The 24,964-nt window shown below is 38.8% G+C and overlaps 1 protein-coding gene and 2 long non-coding RNA genes across 3 annotated transcripts in view; 2 read left to right on the forward strand and 1 right to left on the reverse strand.

The window, feature by feature from the left end:
* LOC116157959 (uncharacterized) overlaps positions 1 to 12,687 on the forward strand; it is a 29,928-nt gene extending 17,241 nt beyond the window's left edge. The window contains exon 4 of the long non-coding RNA XR_010384676.1: positions 11,580 to 12,687. This is a non-coding gene — a long non-coding RNA (uncharacterized LOC116157959). The remainder of the gene's footprint in view (positions 1 to 11,579) is intronic.
* LOC135323270 (uncharacterized) lies at positions 669 to 8,456 on the forward strand. The gene is made up of 3 exons (XR_010384680.1): positions 669 to 975; positions 3,465 to 3,523; positions 8,041 to 8,456. It is a non-coding gene; the product is annotated as an uncharacterized LOC135323270 (long non-coding RNA).
* Positions 6,109 to 24,952, reverse strand: SMARCE1 (SWI/SNF related, matrix associated, actin dependent regulator of chromatin, subfamily e, member 1). The gene is made up of 11 exons (XM_010991784.3): positions 24,725 to 24,952; positions 22,680 to 22,731; positions 22,461 to 22,504; positions 19,355 to 19,459; positions 14,251 to 14,331; positions 13,302 to 13,433; positions 12,866 to 13,037; positions 9,801 to 9,973; positions 9,176 to 9,277; positions 8,319 to 8,529; positions 6,109 to 6,382 (listed from the first exon to the last, which is right to left on the reverse strand). Exons 2-11 carry the CDS (start codon positions 22,684 to 22,686, stop codon positions 6,174 to 6,176), a joined length of 1,236 nt encoding a protein of 411 aa, XP_010990086.1. The 5' UTR covers positions 22,687 to 22,731; positions 24,725 to 24,952; the 3' UTR covers positions 6,109 to 6,173.
* Positions 24,953 to 24,964: the final 12 nt, after the last annotated feature.

Raw genomic sequence — 24,964 nt, forward strand, 5'->3', positions numbered from 1 at the left:
TACCACATGCTGAAGATGGCAAACTCTTGGCCAAGTTTCATCCAACTGAGCTCCAATGACTTTTTGACCATCCTGAGGAGCTGCTCTCCCCAGGAGAAGCCATGGAGAACAGTTCTAGTCCCGACGCTGAGACAGTTGGATCTTTGATGAGTCATTTGCTTCTCTTGGGCCTCAATTTCCCCTTTTGGAAAATGAGGGGATTAAGCCAAATTGATGGTTCTCAAAACTTTGAAGTGCTAGCTTCCTAGGTTCTGCCCTGAATTAGAGCAGACTCTAATTCAGCAGGCTTGGGTGGGGCCCCACAGCCTCCCTGGGGAAATTCTCATCCCCATTAATTTGAAAAATGGCCACCTAGACTGTGACTGACATTTGACTTGAAACCTAATATCCCAGGTAATGTATGGTATTTTTTTTTAATTGAAGTGTATTTTTTTAAACATTTTTTATTGATTTATAATCATTTTACAATGTTGTGTCAAATTCCAGTGTAGAGCACAATTTTTCAGTTATACATGAACATATATATGTTCATTGTCACATTTTTTTCTCTGTGAGCTACCATAAGATCTTGGATATATTTCCCTGTGCTATATATACAGTAGTCAGTTTACAGTGTTATGTCAATTTCTGGTGTACAGTATAATGTTTCAATCATACATATACATATATACATTCCTTTTTATATTTTCATTATAGTTTACTACATGATCTTGAATATAGTTCCCTGTGCTCTACAGTAGAAACTTGTTTATCTGTTTTATATATAGTAGTTAGTATCTGCAAATCTTGAACTCCCAATTTATCCCTTCCCATCCCCATTCCCTACCTCCTTCCCCTCCCCCCATAACCATAAGTCTGTTTTCTATGTCTGTGAGTCATAGACACACTCCCTTTTGAGGAGACAGATTCCTTTCTGAGGAGGACGGAGACCTATCCAAAGCACCCACCCAGGAAGAGGCAGGTAAAGTTCAGAAAGTGAGTAACTGCCTAAGAACCATCTGATACTGGTACTTACTGACATTTCTGAGGCTCAGCCAGGGAGGTCTTCTAAAAGGTTCCCCAAGGCTCACAGATTGACAGGAAACCACAACAGGGTAAAATGCAAACATAACACACCCTATCAGACACGAAGGCCGTTCTCTGTGCAGTACAATAACATGTATCATGGAAAAGTTTGTAATGCATTTATTTCAAATCTGCATGTGTATGTGTGTATATCTTTTCCTTTTGGTGGATCGGGTGTTCTGAGGGAAAGGAGGTGAAGACTCAAATGGGAATAACTTTTACATGCACCTCTCCCATTATAAGAACACTGATCTCCAAGGAGATTCTCTTGAGTCTTCTGGATTGTTAGTCCATGGTGATGAAATCCCTAGGACAAATCTTCAATTTCTGTACCATTTAGTACCTTGTGTTGCAGCCTGGGGCTATTTTTTTTTCCCCCAAGAATGATTTGTAGGAGTTGATTGAGCCCGAGGTTATAAACATAGATTTCATTGGTAAAGTGGTCTACTCTAAAACTGACTTCAGGAATTAGAAAATAAGATTCAAAAGTATGAAAAGTGCATGGGTAGATAGTAAATGCTCAACAGATGGTGGTTTTTATTATTATTAGCTGATCATGGGATTCACTTTCATGACTTTACCCTTGAGTTATACACCCTGTTGACTCTGGGATAGTTTCTGAGAAGACAACATTCCTAAAATTCCGAGTAGTAGGAAAAATAGCTTCCCGTTAGTGCAGTCTACCCCAAAGAGCTTTATCCAGGCTATGTGGTGGGATCCTTCAGATGATTTTAGATGGTGTGCAGACCTTTTAAATGATGTTCTTTAAAATAGTATGTATTTAAGCACAAACGATAAAATGTCCATGTTTAGATATCTTTTTTATGACAAAAGACAATGGTTTTGCATTTATGCTGATATGAAGTTTCCTTCTGAAATAAACTATTCAAGGGGAATAAATGAGTTGATTCAAAGAAAGCTATTAAGTAATAATAGTACAGATGGTACCCAGTAATGGTCAAAATTGTGGCAGTGGTATGCAGATGACTGAGCTTTGAGAAGTACTGTGTGATGAATTGAATCTACCTCCTCCCCATTTTGCTACATATGAAAATATTAACCTTCATTTTATAGAGTTTACATTTATCAGTTTTAAAATTTTCGTGCTGGACAAGACCTTGAGATCATCACAGAACAACCCTCCTTATTTTAAACAGGAGGTTCCTGAGGTCTAGAGATGCTGTTTCTTGATTAAGTGCAGTACATTCCAGAGGAACTGGGATCAGACCCTGTTGGAGAAAACATTTGTACTTCCTGGTGGTCTAGGCCACAAAAGGAGAAAGCGATAGTCCTTTATCCCCAGTTCATCAGGAGAGACATTGGAAGAAACTGTTCTGTGGCAGGATCTCAAGCGATACTTGTCTTGAAATATTTGGAGGTTCTTTCTTTGGAAGAAGGTTACATTTATTCTGTTTGACTTCAAGGTGTAGAAGCAGAACCAGCAGGGTGAGATTACAGCAAGACAGATTTTAGCTCAAGGAGAAAAAATACTTCTCGTTAACTCAAGGAGGAATGAGCTGTCTTAAGAGAGGATAGGTTCCTCAAGACCAGAGGCATTGATTTTCGGTGACAATCCTGGAGGATGTGGGGAATGCTTGCTGTCCAAGGACTGATGGGTGCTTGAGGTGGCTGATCCAGCATCCTTGCCAGTCCTGAATGTCAAGTAGTCTGAGGTGGCCTTTCCTGCCTTTCAAATGGCTCACCAGAGGGGCCATTATCTGCATTATTGCCTCAGTTCTATGTGAAAAGCAATTAAATCATTTGGGAATTTCCCTTCCCTACATAACACTTCTTCCTTTTGTATATATGCAAAAAATAAGAAATTTTGGTGCTAAATAGGAAAACACGTGAACATAAGCCATATACCAGCTCGTTTAACTGTTTGCCACAATACATTAAAAAAAATCATGCTGTTAAATACGTGATAGTTTGGGATTTGCATTTTCATCAGGGTTTTGTTTAATAATATGCAGGAATTATTAGGGAAGTGCATTGGTCAGTCCGGAAAATCCAAAGTTCCATCATTGCACACTCAGAGAACGGCTATTAAGAGTTTATCACTTGGACTATAAACTGCAGAATTATTGGGCTGAACCAGATGAAACTGACATCTTGTAGATAAAAACTGACATTGGCAATTTCATATGGTTCAACCTAATACTGAGATATTTATAGTTTTATCACTACTAATACCTGTAGACATTTTTGACTAAAAGAATTTTCCCTACTGTACTGATCAAAGAAACATCACCGTAAACCACATGATAATCCAGCATGATTTCTTCTAAGAAAGCTTGGAGTTCCTTTTAGCTTGTTATTGTGCAGTGGATTTTTCATTGGTAAAGACACTAAGCCCTCTGATGTGCAAGTCATTAAGAAGGTAATTGTTGTCATTCCAGCAACGTTTGCCCAGCGGTGAAAAGCAAGAAGATAAAATTCCTGCATTTGCTGAAACAAGGTGGGGAGACTGTGTGTGGTAGTGCTTGGGGGTGGAGGGGAATGATTTCTGAAGTGAGGATTTAACACTGTATAATCCCAGCTTCATTGCCTGTTCACACGAGAAACCAAAGCTTCGACTTAACTGCAGGCAATAGGAGTTTCAAACTGTCAGCACTAATTGTTTAAAATCCCAAACCAGTTATCTCAATGGGAAGGGTCAAAATTGAAAAACGAGAGATTTAAAACTCCAGATTCTCTCTCAAATATAGTGAATCAAGTATTATATCGTTTACATAGGATGTTCATATTATCATGTTAAAATGAGCTAGCTCCTAATTAATTTTTCCTGAAAGCTCTGCTATACAGAATACATCATTTTCATGTACTGAAAGCCACTTAAAAAGACACACTTGTTGACAGATGGGGAAAGATACGAATGTTTGAAACTCCTGTAAGAAAACTGGGAACTCCCATTTGTTAAAAATTAATAAAAATTTAAGCGCTCAAACTTCATGCATTCATACTAAAAATGCATTAAAAATCATAGCTACATGGAGAAGGGGACTGAAAATAGTTCCATCTATTTTTTAGCTGAAACAGGCTGAGTTTGACTTGCCCATTGCCTATGGGGATATGGAAAAAAAATCAAAGGTCTTGACTATATCCCACATTATCAAAGAAACTAGGAAACAACTCATACGGTGGTGGTTGCTACATTATTGCCCTGACAAGGAGGAATTTTAATTCAGCCTTTCCCCACCGCAGTTAAAAGCTGTCAAATCCCACCTGACTTAATTCCTTCTCTGGCCAGTTGCCCTAGCATTGTACGGGCAGGCTGGGTCTAGATACACTGGTTTTCCCAGTGCCATTTCCAGCTTAGCAAAGAGCTCTTCCATCCTCTTGAGACTTCAATACCAGAGTAAATAACCTGGCATCTTGATTTGTCAGTTTCCCACCCATATTATGTAACTGCTTCTCTGCCCAGTTTTGACATAAAGTACCAAAAAGGAGATCCAGTTTGTGGGGGATGAGATTGCTCAAGTTCTTAACCCCACAACCCAGAACTGATCAAGTAGCTTTTGATTCAGAAAACAGGAGAAAGATTCCATATATTTTTCAGAAAAACAGGTATCGAGGGGGATTTCCATCCAACTTCGTTTTCTGTCCCCCTCACTCTCAGGAAGCTGAACAGAGTGGAGTCATGGTTATTATGTGCCACGAGCACAGCAGCAGTGAATTCATTATCCATTAAGTCTTGCCCATACAGAGAAGTTATCTACGTGTAAGCAGGAACCTTTATTTATTTAGCTGTATTTGTTTCAACGCAAAAATTTTTTCTCATACGTAAATGCAGAAACTTACTTCCTTTACTTTTGGAGTCAAGAGACCATACGTAACACGATATTGTGAGTAAACTTAATACTGCAGCCAGTTACACAGTTGGCTGAGACAGGTCCTTACCTGAAGATGCAAATTCTTAAGAGCTGTGAGTGGCCACTCCTTACTGTCACAACATTATAATAACATTATAATAACAATTATACGCTTGTCTTGCATAAAAATATTTACTGCATTAAAAACACTGAGACTTATTTTTCCACTTTTTTTTATTACATTTGGACCTTTAAGAAACATATATCATCAGATATACCACTATTCAGTAAAAATCTATTCTAGTTTTTGGAACACATACGTGTGACAAACTATCTTGCTTCTAGTCTCTAAGACTTTTACTAAGAGTTTATCAAAAAGGTAGGCTCTGATCTGGGATCCTGAGCCTTGAGGTTTTAAATGTCTTGATTACTGTAAAACAACGTCCAGTGGATGAACTTAATTCCCAGCTGCTCTTCTAGAATGGGCTAATCATGGTGAAGTTATATACTCCATTGCAAGAATATTCAATTCCTTAAGCTTTGTGATATATTTTGTCTTTGGAAAACTTGATAAAACAAGTAATTTCCCCCCTCCCTGTACAGTAAGGATGAATTCACCAGAACATATCCAGTATTAATTATAACAAAAGGCAGTACAGATAAGCGTTTGTGTGCCGTGCTCACTATAAGGACTATTTCATAAGCCAGTACCTACTCCAACCACAGAGACTATTTCTGGATCAATACAATCCAAGTGTAGTTGAAGGTACACTCTCAGCACTTTAACACAACTCTTGGTATCTGACACTGAATGAAAATAAAAAGGGTTAAGTGAACAAGATACTCACACACGATTATGTTTTCAAGAAGCTACTCTTCGTGGAAGTGAACAGGGAGGGGGCCCTTCAGGGAGCGCTGATGGGGACTGGGAAGGTTTAAAGCTATGGCTTTGGTAAGCACCCAAGTGAGCTGTAGGAAGGCATTTGTAAGAGCAGATTCTGCAGCATCAAAGGATAATTCTCTAAAAGAGGTGGGCATCTTCTCAATTAATTTAAACTGTGCGGCTTTCAGCAGTTGACGGTTAGAAACAAGATCCAAAGAAAGGAACCATCTTCACAACCGCTTAAGAAAGGTGACTGTGCCATTGGGCTCATGATGCTAAATGGTCCAAAAGCCTTTGGTGGTGTGATATGGACAAGAAAAATATTAATACACAAACCACATAACGCCATTAAAACTCAAAAAACATTTTTTCATTTTAAAAAAGTATTTAGAACACATAAAACAAGGCAACATCTATTCCTTCTTCTCATCTTCTGGCGCGGGGTCCGTCGGGGGCTCCTCCACTGTCGCGCTGTTGCTCTCTGAGCCAGTGTTGCTGTCACTGGTCCCTTCCTCCGCCATACTGTCCACCCCCTCCTGCCCGCTCTCCTTGTCCTCAGGAGTAGACGTGCCCTCTTCACCGTTCTGCTGGCTTTCCGTCGTTTCCTCCAGGTGTGTCTCCTCTGTAATCACACATTTGTCACTGTGAGTTCCAGGGAAAAACGTACTCTTTCACTTATGCTCAGTCTAGAGCTGTGCTGTCTGGCGAGGTGGCCACTCACCACATCTGGCTATTAGGCACCTGAAAGGAGCTAGTGTGACCGAGGACCTCTGAGCATGTTTCAAACAATTTGGGATTTGGGGAAAAAAGAAAAAATCTACTTTTTAACAGTAAATTTATGAAATCTAAATACTGATCAAACATTTCTATGGAAAATTATAGCTTCCAAATTTAGATGTGCTATAATAAAAATACACATCAAATCTTGAAGACATTAAAATCAATTTCAGTTGTTTTGCTTTACTTATAAAAGATGTCATCAGGAGGAAATTTATAATTACACAGTGACATATTTTGTTTCTCCTGGATGATGCTGTTGTGAGGTGCTCTGGATTTAATGAGGGAGGAAGCAGGTGTGGAAATGACATTAGGCTGATGTTTAAGGTGCCCTGTTAAAAGTCATGCTGGGCTGTTTTCCGTGAGAAATTAAGAGCATGAGGTTTTCACTCTAATAGTCTTAAACAATTTTCTTCGGTTGTTTTTTCCTTAAGCTAAAAGAATAAAACTTCAGTAAAGACCTGCAGGCACGCTCTACTTCCACAGGTGACAAAACGGAGGCAGAGAACTGAGTGTTCTAGTTGCAGGATGAGCAAAGAGCCATACTCTAATTCTCAAGCTCTTGCTCTGACCACAAAACGTGTTCATGCTCCAAATCTGTTCAGATAAAAAACAAGTTCACGCAAAACAGAAAAAGGCTCAGATAATGAAACTTAAAATCTGACTATCTGTAATGTTAATCTGCTGAATTAAATTTTGTAGAAATATCTGGTAAAAAACATTATATTCCATTTCATGCTTTCTAGGTGTCAAATGGGAAGCTGTCAGTTGAGCACCAAGTATGACTATGGTCCCTCCCATTTCTTGCAATGATGGCCCCAGGAACCTTTGGTTGTGTTTCCCGTACTTTCAGCTCAGTCCTGTTTATTACACAGTGCCCGGTGCAGGGTCAAAACAGTGCCAGGAGGTAGGGTGAACCCAAAATTTCATGCAATAATCGACTTAATCAGTACTTCATATAAGCGTTACATGTTATCTTTTGCTTTGAGGAATGCTTTTAATCAGGAAAAATCATTAGACCCAGAAGTAGGATTTTTCTAGGATGGGGTCAACCAACACTTCCTGTGAAGGCTAGAGCGTAAGTCTTGGAGGTTTTGTGGGTCAGGCCGTTTCTGTTGCAACTGTTCAACTTTATTTACTAAATCAGGTGGCAGGCAGGATTTGGCCTGCAGGTTTTATTTGCCCAACCCTGTTCTAGGACACCACAGACGACTGATCTTGAATGATCTTGTTTAAACGATTTTAGCAGTAAAGGTTAAAATACTGAGTGCCAATACCATGTCAAATCCAATAATAACGGCTTTATGGGCATTCTTAAAAATTTATCCTTTGGAACTCACTCTTGGAGGCAGGTGCTAGAACACTTAGAAATGAGGAACTGAGATTAAATAACTTACCCAAAGTCATAGTGCTAGCAAGTGGCAAAGCAGTGTGAGACCTGGGTCTGTCTGGCTCCTGGGCCAGCATCCTTAACCATGAAACCATTACACTTTACATTCCCAGCCAGAGAATGACATGACTCAATCTGGACAAATAACCAAGACCTCAAACAGCAAGACTAAAGACAACACACCACTGCTGTTTTGTACCAATAGCAGTATTTTCAGTGAATCCACTGTAAGAGATTAAGATCTGGAAAGAAATGGGTAGCTCACATGGAGAATAACTCAAGAGGCAAGACTAACAGAGTGACTTCGGAAAAGCACTGAGGAAGGAAAAGCCAAATTAAAGACAGCTGTAAAACCCTGGACATTCGCGACCACTGTCGGCTGGCAGGTTACCTGTCTCCATGGGAATGCTCTCGTCCTCCTTCTTCTCTTCCGGCTTACTGGCCGCCTGCTCGTCCGCGGGGACAATGCCGCTCTGGCTGCGTTCAGCTTGCTCTGCTGCCTCCCTCTCCCTTTCCTCCTGTCTTTTGCGAGCCTGCTCCTCGGCCTGAGCAATTTCAGCTGCGATTTTTTCCATATCCACTTCTACTTTCAGACCACACAGCTAGTAGTCGGGAAACAAAAACCAGAAAAATTCTCTTAGGATTGTGCTTTTCTTACAATCTCTGAATCAAGAGAAGTTATTTCTAAAGTGAGTTTTCTTGGCTACGAACTAAAGACATATATATGGCAGAAAAAAATGTGGTTCTAGGTCTTCTCTGAAACGCCTGTGTCTACAGGAAACCTTGCTCTAGCAGCCACAGGGTATCACAGAGCAGCTGGTGAGGTAGAGCTCAAAGTACTGCATCGCGTACAGAGCCTCCGTTTCATGTTTCAGGCTGCCGAACACTGGGCTTACTTGTTTTAATATAAAGTGCCAACTATGAACTACAACTAATGAAGACATCTGATGAGTAAATTGCAATAAAGTGAAAATAATTCATGACTGCCTGAGAGTTTAAATGAAAACATCAGAGGGTTCTAGAATCTAAGGCCTAGTACATATGTGTATACTACATATTTCTAATCTATTGTATTTCTGCCAGAAAATGTAAATTGTTTTATAAAGCAGAGCTCTTACCGGTTATAGCCAAGTTAACCCTGTTTCAAAGTGAACAACATTCCACAAAAACACTATTTTGGAAAAAAGAACGAGAAGAAAAGGTAACAGACACAGTGATAAAAGTACAGCTAACACATTAAATTGATACCCGTTTAAGTTCGTTGTTAAATGAATCTGTACTTTCCAGGAATTTCCTCTTCTTTTCCTGGTGTCGCTCCTCTATTTGAAGAAGTTCAGCTTCTAGTTTTCTCTGTAAAACATGTGATCAGGATGTTTAACTACTGAATTGTTTTCTCTACAGTAAATGTCAAATTCAAACACCGAAAATGTCTCACTTTTTAGTGCTCCACACAGTCTCAGTTTGTCAAATGTTTTGAATTTTTATTTATTACATAATGTGTCTAGCTAAGATTTTAAAAAATGTAAAATGCAGCATAGAAGAATGACTGATTAGTAAGTATACGTTGAAGAACAGTTTCAGGACTCAGCAGTTTCTTCAGGAACACATATTTAATATAGCAGTAATGGCTGACAGATGTCTCAAAATTCTTAACAGATCTACTTTCCATCAAAAGGCTCTAGGTAACAGTTTTAATGAGAAACTTATTAAACCTCTGGGAAAGGTCTACTCTGTCAAGCCTCTTCCCTGAAACAGGAACAGGTCAGACTGAACATAAATATTTAGCAGGTACACTGAAGCATGGTATAGAATCAGGTCACCTGGCTCCTGTGCATGGGCCCATTTTATTAGAACAAATGTTTTGGGACTTTACCTGATGAACCATTAAGGACTGGACCTGTCGTTTGAGGACCTGCATTCTAGCTGTTGTGACGACTGACCGGACGTCTGGCACCACACTCTCACTAAGGATTTCACTGATGAGGCGGTGGTTTCTCTGGAAACGGGCGGTGGCTGTATGCTTCATTGAAAAGCCATCATCATAATCTGGAATAAAGATGATGATCTGGAAATCAGGCCACCAATAACCACAATCAGGGGAGTGTAACAATGTCAACACTTAATTACTGAGGAGCCACGGCCCTCACTGGTTTGATGGGCATCAGGGAAGCGCCGGGGCCATCATTTGATAAAAACCCTATGGAGGATACGTGCTCACTGGACAGGGTATTGGTTTTTCTCACAAATTCTTTAAGTGATGATGTGTATCTGACAAGATCTGGCTGAAACACGAGTGAGATATAACCATGTGTCTCTGGGCTAGGAGTCACTGTGAAGGCCACATGTGAGAGCAAGACGGAGATTCTGCCAAATGTTTCACTCTCTGGGCGGTAACTTAAGGCTTTTACAGTGGATGATACACAGGAACTGGGCAGTGGTCTTTGTCATTGTAGCACTTTAATGTTAAAGTAGTGAAAACATCCACTGCAGAGAAGACATTCTCTCTACAATATTCAGTTTCCCAGATGGGCATATACATTTTATGAGATTAAAAAACCACTAAGGCCTTAAAAATGTTTAATTCTAAATTTCACTTCTCATTTTTATGAACACATATATACATTAGTCATCAGCGCATGAAGGTATTACATGTTGTTTTCATCCACTCAAGTTCGCATACATGTACTATGGCTCTGGTGTATAAGCGTGTATTTAATAGCGATCACGAGCTTTCCTTAATCTCAACCTTTGCTCTATCACCACCAGTTTTTGACATTTGCTAACAACCTGTACTATTATTGACTTAATATTTTTATTTAAATTGACTCACTTAAAAAAAAAAAAAAGAGCTTCCTCTTAAGCAATACATATAAAAACAGAAGTTCCTCCCTGAACCACCTAATAACCTTAGTGTCCCATCAGAGGGGAGGGACCACACCTTAGGAAACTCTACTACAAAGGCCCAAATTGTGCTGCGGTGTCACAGTTCAGTACCTCATTATTTGGTACTGAAGTAGTTCCACACCACTGTGAGCTGTTGTACAAATTACTTTTTGTTTCCTCTCAAGTAATTTCTTTAGGATATATACTTCTGAAATTAGAAATACTGGAATAAAAGATACCATTGAAAAGACTGTGAGCTTTTTTCTCTTTAAGGAAGAGTCTTTCATGTTTATACTTAAGATTAGCTGTGGTACATCTGTGCGACCTCCATCTAGGTTATATTCTTTGTTGTTTTTTTCTTTCATTTACATGTCCCCAATGTTGACCACTGGTAGGGGAAATAAAATCTTAGCAACTTGGGCCTGTCTTTCTTTGCACCTTTGTTGTCTATAATTTTTTTGAGGGTGGCTTACATTTCCTAACTCACCACGTGTTTACTTAACTTCATGAGTATTCTCTCTGAAGAATAAAGCTTTCACTGTCTCATGTAGATAACTGCGTATGTCCTGTAGGTCGTTCAACAGTCTTCTCTGTTAAAGAAATCAGCAGCCGCTGACCTCACAGACACGCTGCCCTTCTCTTGGTTTTATGTACATCTCCACCTCCCACGTCTTCCTCTTTCTATTCAGTTCTGAGGGATGAAGTCCAAGGTTTGAAGTCATTCTTATCCTGGCACCTTAAATTATGACCTGTCCTTTCTTACTGGCAGCTATAAGATCCTATCTCAAACTTGAAAAACACAGTGGGCAGAAGCTTGAGAAACAGAGAAAAGGATTCTCTTCTGAAGACTGTTCCTGAGTGGGTGTCTTCAGTCCTTCCCAGTGTTCATGCTGTCACCTCTCACCTGGTGAGAACTGTCACTCCTGTCTACGTTACGGTGTCTATGTTTCTAGCTTCTGTTTTGACTTATTACTGACCCCCATCCTTCCAATACCTGTAGACTGGATCTTCTTCTGTTTTTTAGCTCTGTATGTCTTGCCTTAGCTGTCCAATCTGAGCAATTAAAAGCCTGCGTATGCTACTGTGTCTTTAGCACTGCTGATCCTGCTTAACATGCTGTACTGTTTCTGCTCCCTATATTTATTTTGAATTTATGAGAATATTTATCAATATCTCAGTCTACTCTTTTAAAAAATCATTTTTGTTTTTCTCTCAAGTATATCAGTTTATTCATGTCTTTAGGTGTTATTATTGCTTCTTAAAGGTATCCTCTTTAAAGTTCTTTCAGCTTTCTTTGTTACTACTACTTTAAAATGAGATCTTAAATTATTTTGATGTTTTTCTTTCTTGTAGCTAGACCTTCCAACCTCTTCCACATCATAGCAGCACACAGAGAAAATATTATAGCATGCTTGCTATGTGGATGAGTGTACTGACAGCTAGAGGTACCTAGCTCTGAAGCTCCCTACAACTTCAGGCCCTACTTGGCTGCAGTGAACCAGAGGTGCAAAACCACACCTGGAAACTCTTCATGGAATGCCCATTAGGAAGCTCTGCTGGATGTGCGTGTGGCTATAATGTGGATGTGTGCAGCCTCGTAAGTGTTATCACGAGCTGTATTTCTAAGTTCCAGCTGGCTTTCTGAATTAACTGGAATAGAAAGTTCATAATGCCTCTTTCCCACTCATTAACTTTCTCCCATAGGAGACTTTGATTCAGCCAATTTAGGGATCCAATAAGAGAGCAGAATATAACTTGAAGGCATTTAGCTTTTTAATAGCAGCTGAGGCAATATTCTGTCACTAAAAAACTTTCATGTGTTCTGAGTACAAAGATTCTAATAAACAATACATAGTTTTTGCTATTTTCTGCACTAAAAAGGGTACTTCTTTTCCTTGTGGGAAACTCACATATAAATCTTAATCAAAACAACTGTTCAAAATACTGAAATGACACTTTTGTTTTCCATTTAGAATAGGAAGTAAGACTTAAAGAGATTCCTCATATTTTAATTCTCAGAGAAAGCATAAACAAAACCCCACTTTTTGTTTTTACCATCTGGATCTTCAGCAGGCTGAATGCTCATGTAAGGTTCTCCTTTCTCCATGCGAGACTGTCTCTGTCGACTTTCTTCCTCTAAAGCAGCTTCTGCACGGCTTTTTGCATTTATGTAAGCAAGGTATGCGGGGGAATTATGATAGGCCTTCATAGATTCATTGTACTCTATCTGAAATTCAAGTATTTTTCAGTTTTAGAGTTAACGTTTTGCAGATTACAATGAACACTTTTATTATCTCATTTGAGTATCAAAAGGTATCATAATTATCTCCTTTTTACAGACAAGGAACTTGAAGGCTAGAGGAATTAAGTGACCTCACCCAGGCAGACGAAGCCTCAGCTGTCTGATTAGATCTTATGTTTCTTTTATACATAATAAGCAAATGTGGATGGATTTTACATTGCACCCATCCCACTACAGTCCCCATTCTACCTTTTCTGCTTCGTATTCGTTTAAATATTCCTGTTTTTCTTCATCAGTGAGATCTCGCCACATGCCACCAATAATCTTGCCAATCTCCCACAACTTTAGGTCAGGGTTGGAAGCCTTTACTTGGTCCCAGACCTTAAAAAGGAAACAGTTGAAATTTCAGGACTGATGCCTAAAAATACAGACCTTTAATAACAACTTTTTAATATAGAAATCCTTCATTATCAGCAAAGGCAGAGGGAATAGTACCAACTCCCTATGTTCTCAGCAGCCTGCTGCAACAATTATCCCAAGTTCTCCACTGGGTTACTTTAAGGCAGATCTCAGAAATCTCCAATCACTGCAGTCACTCAATAACAGTCTATGTTTTTCTAAACATTCATGAGAATTTTGAAGGAATGTGGTCACTTTGCATCATGTAATTCACCGTATTGTCAAATACATACATGATTAAGATAAAAAAACTTTAAATTCCTAAATAGTGGTGAAAATAGCTAAATGCTCTTGTCTTTAATAAATATTATCAGCTGTACTAGTTACTTTAAGAGTAATGTATGTTCATCACCAAGTAACCACTGTCTTCTAGGTTTTTTCCCCCTTCAAACTAACATGCAGTTGCTATTATTTTAATAAAAACAAGATACTAATACACGTAGTCTTGCATCCCTTTTTTTCACTTAACATTTTCCTCATGTTATTAAATATTCTCCAAAAGAGTACATAATATTGGCTACATAACTTAAGGTCTTAAGTATTTTAACTATTTAGTCTTGTTCTTATTGCATTTTAGTTCTGGAATTCTGAAATCAGAACTAATTTTTTTAAAAACTGTAATTCTTTATCTGTTCCTCTGACTATGCACAAAAAGGCTGGCTACGCCACTGTGAAATGTGATGTAGAGCAAAGAGCAAAGACGGCAGTCCTCACTCCTTCCTGGCTCCTGGGCACCTACCTTTCTGCTGTACCTCATGTAGGGCATCAGCGGCTTATCTGGTGGCTTTGGGGGTTTTGGAATCGTAATACCAGAGGACGCCTACAAAAGAGTTAAATAGATTCATTACTCAGTTGCAAGAAATTCACCAGCAAACTGAAAAGAGAGTCCCTTAAAAAAATTCTAATGCGCCTTTCTTCTACTCGTCCATGGATACAAGATTCTTATATTTTCTCCACTGAAAATAGCTATCACTGCAAATTCAGAAATGTTCACATCAAAAGGAAATAAAGAAAATGACTTTAAGTACATAATTTTTTAATATGTTACTTAGCAGTTTATTGCCACTGCTTTGACAACCTGGCTGTAAGAACAAATAACGTATTACATAGTAATCTATACATCAGAAATATATGGTTATATATCAGATGTCCCACATTTAGGACACTACCTGGCATCCTTTTATTTAGCTTAATTTACCGTTACACATACAGTCAACACTTGATTATCTCACCAGAAGCTGGACCCCTTCAGCACTTACCATACCTCACACTGCCTACAGGAAACTGTTTACTATCTGTACAGTTTCAGGAACACACCCCTACATAAACAACAACCACCACCATAAGACCTACTTCCTAGGTTCAAAAATGAAAAACCTTCTTATCACCTTTATTCTGACTAGAGATTTTATTTTTGTTAGAGTTCTGTGCCCATAGCTAGTGGTTTTTTTTAAATAAAGGAGTTCAGGAAGTGTGATTTGAAGTCCTGTCGTTTTTCGCCCTTAATCTGAATCACTGTAGGAGCAAACACATTTACCAGAAACAGAGAAGTGACAGAAACAGGGCCTGATGAAGTTATTTTTGAGGCCTTATGTCAAGGAACTCCATTTAATTTAAAAAATGCTGGTTTTGTGGGGAAGACATAGAGGGAAAGGAAAAGGAAAACAGAAAAAAGGAGGAGACTGAAAAGCAGCTTTTAAAAAGGTAAAGAAAAAAGTGGGCTAGAGAAAGAAAAAAAAAGAAAGGAAGAGAAAGATGAGAAGCTGGTTCTTTCTATGGGTTAACTCGAGCCACCAGACAGCTTTAGTGAGCACCCCAAACATCTCCCCCACCAGGAGTGCCTACTCCTGAACTTCATCTCACCTCTACACACATGGCTGCATGTGATCAAGGACCTCGAACCAAATCACGGCTGAATCGTATTTGCTTTCCCCAGATTTCTGGGAGACTCCTGATAACTGATTCTCCTTGCCAGGCTGGGGGAAGAAGTGCTGGCTTCACTCTAATTATTCAAAGACAGGAATCAGCAAACCCTTATAAGAAAACTAACTCTGTTCCCTTGCCCTTATGTTGCTGTTGTGATAAAACCGGAGGGAAGCTCCTCCATTCTGGGCTGAGACCCTAACCGTAACCTCATTTTCCATCCAAGGGCTCAGGGAATAGCATGTCTGTGTCCATTTCACTGCTTTCAAACAACAGTGCTGCCTCTTCCTATAAGGGGGGTCTTCCTCTACCTCTATGTATTTGTCAATAACTGTTCTTTCTTATGTGAAAATATTTCACCTTTGAAGCAGTAATTCCTCTGTCTACTCCTCCCATATATTCTTACCACACCCCATGCTGATGCCTATGTAGACAGATCCTGTTTTCAGCCAGCAGTGGGCAATGGGGTGAGATGAGCCGTGGAGGATGGAAACTCAACAGTGGCGGTAGGAAGAGCCAGAAAGAGGAGATCTGTCTCAGTTCTTTGAGGGGAGGTGGAAGAGGATTTCTGCAAGCTAACCTTATGTCTTAACGGATTCAGAACAAGAAACAGAAAAGTCTGATTCTTCATCCATGAAGTTATTAGAAAGTATTTCCAACTTATATCCAACACAAACCACCAGAATTCCATGAAGTGAGTTACAAATAAAGTTGGAATTATGCCAGTAACCAAAAGGGATACCACTGTTAACAATTTTTTTAAAAGAGAGGTAGAGAATTCTAAAATGTCTATGCTTTAATATGTTGAATTAAAACAGTTTGAAAACATATTATAGTAATATTTGATCTTTGATATTTTTCAAAGAACTGCATTTTGTAACAATGAATTTGCTTATTTCTGTTCTTTTCTCCCAAAGGAAGGTACCCAAATCATCTACACGCAGAGGCCATATTTTCATTACATTGACTAGTTAATTTACAAGTGCAAACCAAACCAAATCCAAAACAGTAAGAACAAAGTTAAATTCTAGCTGGTTTTTAGGATATTAACGGTTTATATGATTAAACATCCCTAATTTATTAACCATCTCAAACAGACATCTTTCTACAACGTCTCAAACATCTCCCTACGCTTTAACAACAACAACAAAAAGCAGTTTGCACTGCACACACTTAGAACCACTGCTGTGTTATAATCCTCTGGGTTGAGGGGTGGAAAACTGTTGGTCCCTTTATTAAGTGGCCCGGTGGTCATGCTTTTGGACACCATGTTTCCGTTTTAGCTGTTTCTTTCCTTGCTGCTATTAGGAAACCTACCTCGAGCAGCAATTGTACCTCTTTCCAATTTTCTGCTTCCAACTGGCAATGAGTTGGGGGAAAACCAGTAACTATGCAGGTTAAAACTGTGCTTACAAGAAGAGTAAGATTCTGGGGAATCTTCCATGAATAAAGCCCATGATTTTCTGAAATTTTGGCTACTCAAGAGTTTTTGTTGTTGTTTCTTTTCAATTTTCAGCTGTTTCTCTGGCAGGATCTTACTTTTCCTTTTGGGATGGAACCTCCATTAAAGCGCAGAAACAAGCTGTTTTAACATTTTGTCTCAAACTGTTTTCACACCTGTGCTTAAGAGAATGTCAATTACCATCTGCTGAGAAACTGACTAGAAGCGCATTCCATCTCATAGCTCCTACCATAAGCACTCCAAAAAGTTTCAACTTGCTATGTAAAGTGTTAGACTGTCTGAAAACTAATCCAGTGCACCGGAGTCATCAGGAAAGCCAGGCATTCTGGGAGACTCTACAGGAAGCTACTTCATACGGTGTCACTGAATCATTTCTTCAAACCAATGACTGAAGGTGATTTGCAAACAATAATACCAAAGAGGAGCCAAAAAACCAAAACCAACAACCTCTCAACAACCCCCCACCCCACAGAATTGGGGTCATCTTAAAACATTTTACAAAGGTCAGAATCAGACCTACTGAGTCCTAACCGAGCTTATGTTAACATACACACACACATATATAAAAGTAGTGCAAAACTTCAGATACAATTAATTTTCCTAGAGGATGATTCAATGACCTGAGACGTCACTAAAAGTTGAAGAGGCTGGGATTAACACAAGCTACAAGCCTCCACATTTTCTAGGTCCCTCAGCTTAAGTCTACAGAGCACTTTGATTACACTTCAGTCTGGTGCTGAGAGGACAACACTACAAAGAAAACAACCATAAAGAACCAGGACACCAACTTTTCCATGCCTGACAACCTTCCCATACTAAATTACCCCGAAGCTAGTGCCAACCCCAATGCTGGCTTCTAACACCCCAAGAAGGAATATGGAGAAACGTAACTGGCTCAGGCCCCAAGACAGTAACTACACTTTCCTTTTCCCAGTTAAGTCTCCACCGAATGATCTCACTGTATTAACAAAGGAGTCCCAAAGATATACCCAAATGAAGAACAAAACGCTTACATAAACTGAAACAAATGATTCTAATATTAGTTACCACCATTTCTTTTCCATTAACATAGATAATCAAGAGCTGACTGTATAGAGCTATTAAAATGTAATCATTCTTTTGTTTACTGCCATTGAATAATTTTCTGTATTAACACGAATGATCCAAAATTGATTCTCCTTCTTGTTTAAATTAAATGTTATCATTTGGTAACTTTGCCACCCGTCACACTTGTGAAACAACACATTCAGGCCAGGGAAAAACAAGTACCAGTGCACATAAAAACTGTATGCATCTCACAATGCATACATACACACACCTAATCAGAATTCTTTTCAGATACCATGAAATACGCATGGCACATAAAACTTGATATGCTTATGAAGTACAAATTATGCAGAAACAATGAAAAATTTGGACAAACAAAACCTATCCAGCTAAGCAATATGCTTACCAAGATAGACATACAGTTTGATAGTTACAAGCTTTCTGCACTAGCTTGACTACAGGGTGAGAGGGCTTTTTTGAAGTCACACTAATTGAATTATTTATGAATACAGCAAACAAAACCTTGTATTAATAACTTTACAGCCATTCTGGGTTGTATAAATTCTCACCAATACCATACTCCAATGTATGTAGGTATTTGACTTTTGGATTTATTATTTATTTTTGGTAAGTCATTTTTACAGTTATTTGTCCCAAACTTCCTTAAATGGAATTTAAGATGATTGTAAAATAAAGTCTGGAGTACATCATCCAATTTTGGTATTTTAGGCTGATCATTTAAATGAAACAGCCTAAGTTTCAGAAATTACATCCTTTACCTTCATCCTTTATGGATTATAAATGCATTTCCAGCTGTAGATATTTATAGTCTGGTAATTCAAATTAATTCCATCCCATTTTTGTTCTGCAATTCTTTGAAGTGACATTAAAAAAATTTTTTTTTTAAACTGGAAAGAAATGAATCTCAGAAGGTCAACTGTTAAATCCAAAAGACAAATAATTATGTGCAGCAATTCAAACCGGTAGGGGAGTCAAAAAAAAGCCAGGTCTACAAACCCAGCCTTTATTAAGAAACTAGGTTTGAGCCCAATGCCAGTTACTTTAAATGAAAGATGCTCTTCATCAAAAAAGGGCATCTTAACCACAGGAAATTCAAGGTTTGTCTACATATCGTATAAACGTTAGGTGCCCAAGGCTGTATCTCTACCAACCACCAAACAGAATCAATTTTTCTTTTCTTCTATATACATATCCAGATCTCACTATTCTTTTTTGTTGTTGTTTTTCATGTAAGATTGTACAATGAATATTTAAAATAGTCTAATAGCCAGGTAAAAAAAAATTTTTTTTTTCCAGTGGCTGTGCTGATGATTCAAAAGGCCCTAACTCTGAAGGCATTTCTGGTCAATTCCAGTTGTTTGCCGGATGCTGTAATAGTTGATTCTCCTACCGTGACCCGGCTGTTGGTGCCCGGGTTCCCTCCCAGCCTGTAGTTGTTGTAGGCGAGATGACTGTATGGATTGTATCCCACAAACCCTGGTGTGCTGGGCATTTGCTGATGGAAACAAATGAGACAAAAACACGAATGAGAAATGAGCTCAAACGAGGAAAACACAGAAATGAAAAATGATCTGCATATGGCATGCAAAAGCAACCTGAATTTAAACAAGCAATGATGTGTTGTAATTGTTCTTTTTTTTTTCATTGAAAAACCAGTCTGCAAGTGGTTTTTTTTTTTTTTTTCTTCCTTTCTGTCTCTTTGCAGGGGCCAGTGATGTTTGTGTGAGTGTGAATGTGTGTGCTTGTCTTTCGGAATAAGCAATGCACTGAAGTGTCTCAAACATTCAGGATTCCTCTATGGTCAATAGTATGATACAACTTGGTGATTAATGTCTGAGATAAGAAAGCTTGAAATGTGATAAACTACAAGTCTGAAAACACTTTACATGCAAAACAAAACATGATTTGTTTGACAGTTATATGAATGCCGCCAATGTGTTTATCTACCAAAAACAAAACCAAGAAATGGGTCGCTTTCAAAGACAGCTTTAAGTCATTTTATATAGTGCAAGAAGTAAGAAGAAGTTCAAATCAGGAAGCCAGAAGTTGTCAATAGAAAGGAACATATGTGAGATTCAATGGATGTCACATACATGATTTCAAAACAAAGACTTGTAAGAAGTGCATGGACTTCATTTTGGGGGTACTGTCTGATCTTTTGAACCCAGTCATTTTGTTATAGGCCTTCTCTTCCATCTCTTCTTTGATCCATCTTCCAAAGGTCAATCATGGACAATTCCTGCATTTAGTTTTAATGTGAACTACTTTTCTGGTAGATAGACTTGAACTTTCCTTTCTCATCTAGTTTCCTAACAGCTCTAGCTCTTTCAAATCACAACTGCTTATTGCAGCAACAGAATTGTTAGCTTTTGTAAACTGTGTGTTGATGTGATCACAAATGGGCTCTTACATAGCAGTGCCCTTCGTGGTTAATAAAATGACATCCAATGTTCATGAGAATCAAGGTATAATGCATAAAAAGGATGTAGCAAAGAGAGACCCAAAGAAGGGTATTTTACCTAATAAAACTCAGTCAAAACAAGTGACAGTAATTTCACTTTAACATGCAATTAACCATATCAGTGCTGAACAGTATAATGCATCCCAACTAAGCTATAGTTGTTATAAACACAACTTTCTAAAACATGCCATTGCACATATCCTTAGTGTCCGAAAGACATTCAAGCAGATAATACATTTGATATTCTTTAGAAGAGAACACTGATCAGTTTCTAGTCTATGTAGTTATAGAAGACGCAAATCAAGCATATTTAAGTAGGAAAAACACAGATGAGGTATCAAAGGCACAAAAGAAGTGTATGTTACTTGGAGTGGTACATTTGGGTGGTGGTGGGTGGAGGTGGTGGTGATGGTGGAGGTGGTGGTGGTGGTGGTAGAAGTAATGGAAAAAAAAAAAAAAAAAGGAAGGAGGATAACTCATTTAATATCCATTCTGCTGGATGTCCTAACCCCTAGTCTTCTGTATTTTATGTGTAAATGTGAAATTATCATGGTACAGAAGTATGACTAAACAAAGGTAAAAATATCCCTTTCTACATTTAAGAAGCCATAGGGTTGGTTTTTGAGCTATTTTTATTATCTCGAAAAAATCAAGTTTGTCTTCAAGATCTTATACACTGTCAGAGGTAGCATTTGCAACAAAGTGACATCTTCAAAGGTTGCATAAACAATGAGAATCACTGTTCAACATTATGAGGCAATAATGTAAGAAAATTAAGGAAGGGAGCTTAGGAAAAAAAATTGAAACTAAAAGGTTACAATTATACCATTTCCAAAAATGAAGTACATAGTTAGCTCTTTGAGGTCAGAAATCTCAACTGTTCAACTCCACCTGTATAGCCACCAGCAGAGTGCCAAGGAGATGGTCATAAGAAATGTTCTTTGATTTAAGAAAGAAAACAAACCAAACACAGGACTTTAAGATCTACTGGAAGTAACTTTATAAAGACTGTATGTTATACAAATTGAGCTGAGAACATGTGATACAGTATCTCTTTTTAAAAGCATCTTATTAAGTTTAATCAAATTGCTGATACACGTAACTAAAACATACATCTAGGGTTAGTAAATAAAAGTTGTTATCTAGTAGAAAAAACAAAATTACACAAGGACCCTAATTAGTAAGCTAGCCAGAAGTTTAGGGGTAGGGGGTATGGTAGGAGGGCTAAAAGCTTTAGTTAAAGAACTTCTTTTGTAGGATATGGTCAATGTTAACAGTGTTTTGTTTTCTGTTTTTAAATAAAAAAACAAGGAATCCATTTCAGCAAGGCCTGAACAGTTACTGTTAAATCTGTTTGTGGATTAGATAATTATTTTACATGCTGACCAAGCTGGGCCAGAGCTTGCTAGGTGAAAAACTAGTTCACAACTATTATTTAGACACTTTGAAACTTAAAACTTCTGAAACAAATAAAACATTATTATTATTGTTATTTTGAAACCAATAAAATATTATTTATGCAGTAAAATTCAATAGCAGGATCTGACCCACAGATAATGAAATCCTCACTTGAACAGCTTGAAAAATAAAGATTTACAATAAGTGTTACTATAGAACTGGAAGCTTTAAGGTTTGATTTAACATGAAAATTATATATAGACAAGGAGAGAAAAATGTAACCAGTTGAAGGTTAGGTTTAATAATAATAAATGCCAGAACCAGCATTTGTTCCTTATTAACTTTCCAGACTCTTAATAGAGATTAACAAGAAAGAAATGTTAAACTTGTCACTTATTCCCAATTAAAAAAAAGAACTGAGCATAAGAGGTTGGCATTTCAGGAGTATGTTGCTTTAAATGTTGGGGTTGGTTCAAGGTAAGATGCAGAGTTATTTTATTTAGCAGGAAGCGCTGTTTTTTAGCTGAATTTTTCATCCTGTTGCTGTGATGACTGAGTGACTGTCACTGGAAGACATCTGGGTTTTTGTATCAAGGCCAGACTTGGCTATTACATTAACAAGAAAATTAAAACTTACTGTTGCAGGAGCTGGGGTGGGAGGTGGGGCATAAGATGGTCTTTCTGTTTGAAAGAAAATAAATAACTTCTTGTAAACAACTGAGATATAATACTATGCAACAAAACTACCAATGGTCCTGTTTTGAAGAAAAAAAATGAGAGTATTTTGGAATCCCCACTTGCTAGGGCATTAGTCTCTTATTAATATAGATTGATAAATATAAAAAATGAAACTTACTTGACATTTTGGAAGATTAAGTTCTCAGTTCCTTAAGAATGAATCTGAGACACTAAAATAAAAAAAAGAAAAAAAAAAAGAAAAAAAAAGATAATCAAAACTCAGCAAGCATAAAAGAATGTTCTCCTAAAGAATAGGGTGGTTTACTTGGTATTTCTTAGTAAAATTACATTATGTTCTAGTAATCAAGCCTTTTAAAAAGTTTACTAGTTCTTTAGGTCATTTGGTTGATCAAAATAAAACAACTGAAACAAATTGCTGGGGATATTAAAGTAATATTAGACTTGTACTTGCAAGGTTTTATTCTTTGTTTTGTTTTTATGATACTGAGCCACCTCTTGTATGGCAAACATTTTGCTGATGCCATTTAATCAGATTGATAAAAACATGACAATAGAATGTGATATGTTATCAGGGCCTACCGCAACAAGGCCTACCAGATACAGACAGCTCCCTGATTAGCCACATCGCTACCTTCCTTTTAGGATAACAACTTCTATGAAAATGGAGCAGCATTTTATTCCAGGAGGCAGTGCAAAAGATAACTGGTGTGATAATGACCTTTACATTCTCTTTATGACTGCTGGGAAACAATTTTGAGAGTCTACCTGAAACTCTTATTAACTCTTCTCAGCCCATTTCAAAACACAACATCTCCGTGGAGCGTTCTTGACAAATTAGCCGTGCAGAATTAATTGCTTCCTCATCTATACTCCCATCCAATTTACATAGCATCGTATTATACCTGTTAATATGAGTAGATTGAGAGCTGCTTGGGAACAGGGACCATCTAAGTCATTACTGCAGTCCCAGTACCTAGCTCAATTCTTAATACATTCTGTCTTAGTATTACTAGCTCACGACTCGACCAGACACGTGAGCTTGTTCCCTAGATCAATATACATCACACACAGTGCGTACAAAGAGAAAAACATTGATTTTTAGAAAAAAGGAAGTAACTTCTATGATTACTGGAGCACTTTCATCCAATATTATGAGAAACAAATATGATTTTTTTTTTGCTTCAATTCTGCATTTTGAAGGAATTTCTGGAGCATTAGGAATAAGAAGCCTGTTATGCAAACAGTTTATTTTTTTCAATGGCCCAACCTGGGTCTCCCCCTCTCTCCTTAAGGAACAGGCACAAAACTAGCTGAATCTGGTGCAGATTTCCTGCCTTCTCACATTCAGGTAGGCTGTCAACATTCAGTAGGCCTTGCTGTGGGGAGCCCTGACAATAACATTTACAAGTTCCCTGGTACATCACACTTTATTGTTAATACTTTAAAATTACTGATCTCCTTTGCTATACTATAAATTCTAAGAGTAAGAGTGAGCTTGTTAACATCTGTCCACCACCGGATCCATCCCCGGTGCCTGGCATCGAATCGTGGAGAAGTATTTGTTGAACACATTATACGGGACGGACTTATTACTTATACCATCTGGTTTAATAGTCACAGCTACCAACAAGAAATGTACTGCGATTTCCATTTTACAGAGTAAAAAAGGGAGTCTCGGCGAGTTTAAGTAACTTGTCTAAAGACACACAGCCAGGAAGTGCCAGAGTGGGGTTTCAAACCCAGGCCAAACTGTTCCGAGCTTTCGCTCTGCACCCTAAGCCACACCGTGAGTCGCTGCCTGAACCACGGGGAAACCACCTTCCGGGGGTGGGGGGGGGGGGGGGGAGGACCAGGGGCTTGGCTTGTACCCCGGGGCTTCCTCGGAGGTCGTTTCCTTTAGGTTTGCTGAGAAGGATGCACTTTACCAGTAACTCTACTAAAGAGGGGTATGCAGAAGTGCTCTGAGCAATCTCGCGGGGTTAGTGGACGGGGCACCTCTGGCTGCCAAGGAGAAGCCCCAGATGGGACTCCCTCCCCACCCTCGCTCCGCTAGGCCTCAGAGAGGCCGCAACCGGTCCCCGGCTCTGGCCCGGCGGCCGAGCCCGAACCACAGCAACCCCGGGGAACTCGGGGTCCGTCCAAGCCGGGACGCCACGCCTCGCTACCCTCCCGACCCAGTCGGGCCCAGTCGGAAACACTCACCCGCGGGCAGAAAAAGCGCCCGCAGCTCCGGCCTCGCTTCCCTTTGTCCCGCACACGCCCCGCCCCTCGCGTCCGGAGCTTCCGCACTCGCACTTTCCACACTCTTCTTAATTCCTTTCCAGGCCCCACCCGACTCTCTTTAGAAAGATAAACCTTCTAGTGAGGACGCGGTAGTGCCGATTACGGGCAAGGATTTTTTTTCAGACCCCATACGTCTCTCCAAACTCCCCGAATTTGGGT

Source organism: Camelus dromedarius, chromosome 16, assembly GCF_036321535.1.
Source record: "Camelus dromedarius isolate mCamDro1 chromosome 16, mCamDro1.pat, whole genome shotgun sequence".
NCBI lineage: Eukaryota > Metazoa > Chordata > Mammalia > Artiodactyla > Camelidae > Camelus > Camelus dromedarius.

Excerpts from the sequence above, each read along its gene's own strand:
- SMARCE1 (XM_010991784.3), bottom strand. Across the intron at positions 19,460-22,460 it reads CCACCCCAGCTCCTGCAACA|CAAATGCCCAGCACACCAGG; the intron begins GTAAGTTTTAAT and ends TGTTTCCATCAG. Across the intron at positions 14,332-19,354 it reads GCACCAACAGCCGGGTCACG|GCGTCCTCTGGTATTACGAT; the intron begins GTAGGAGAATCA and ends ACTCTTTTGTAG.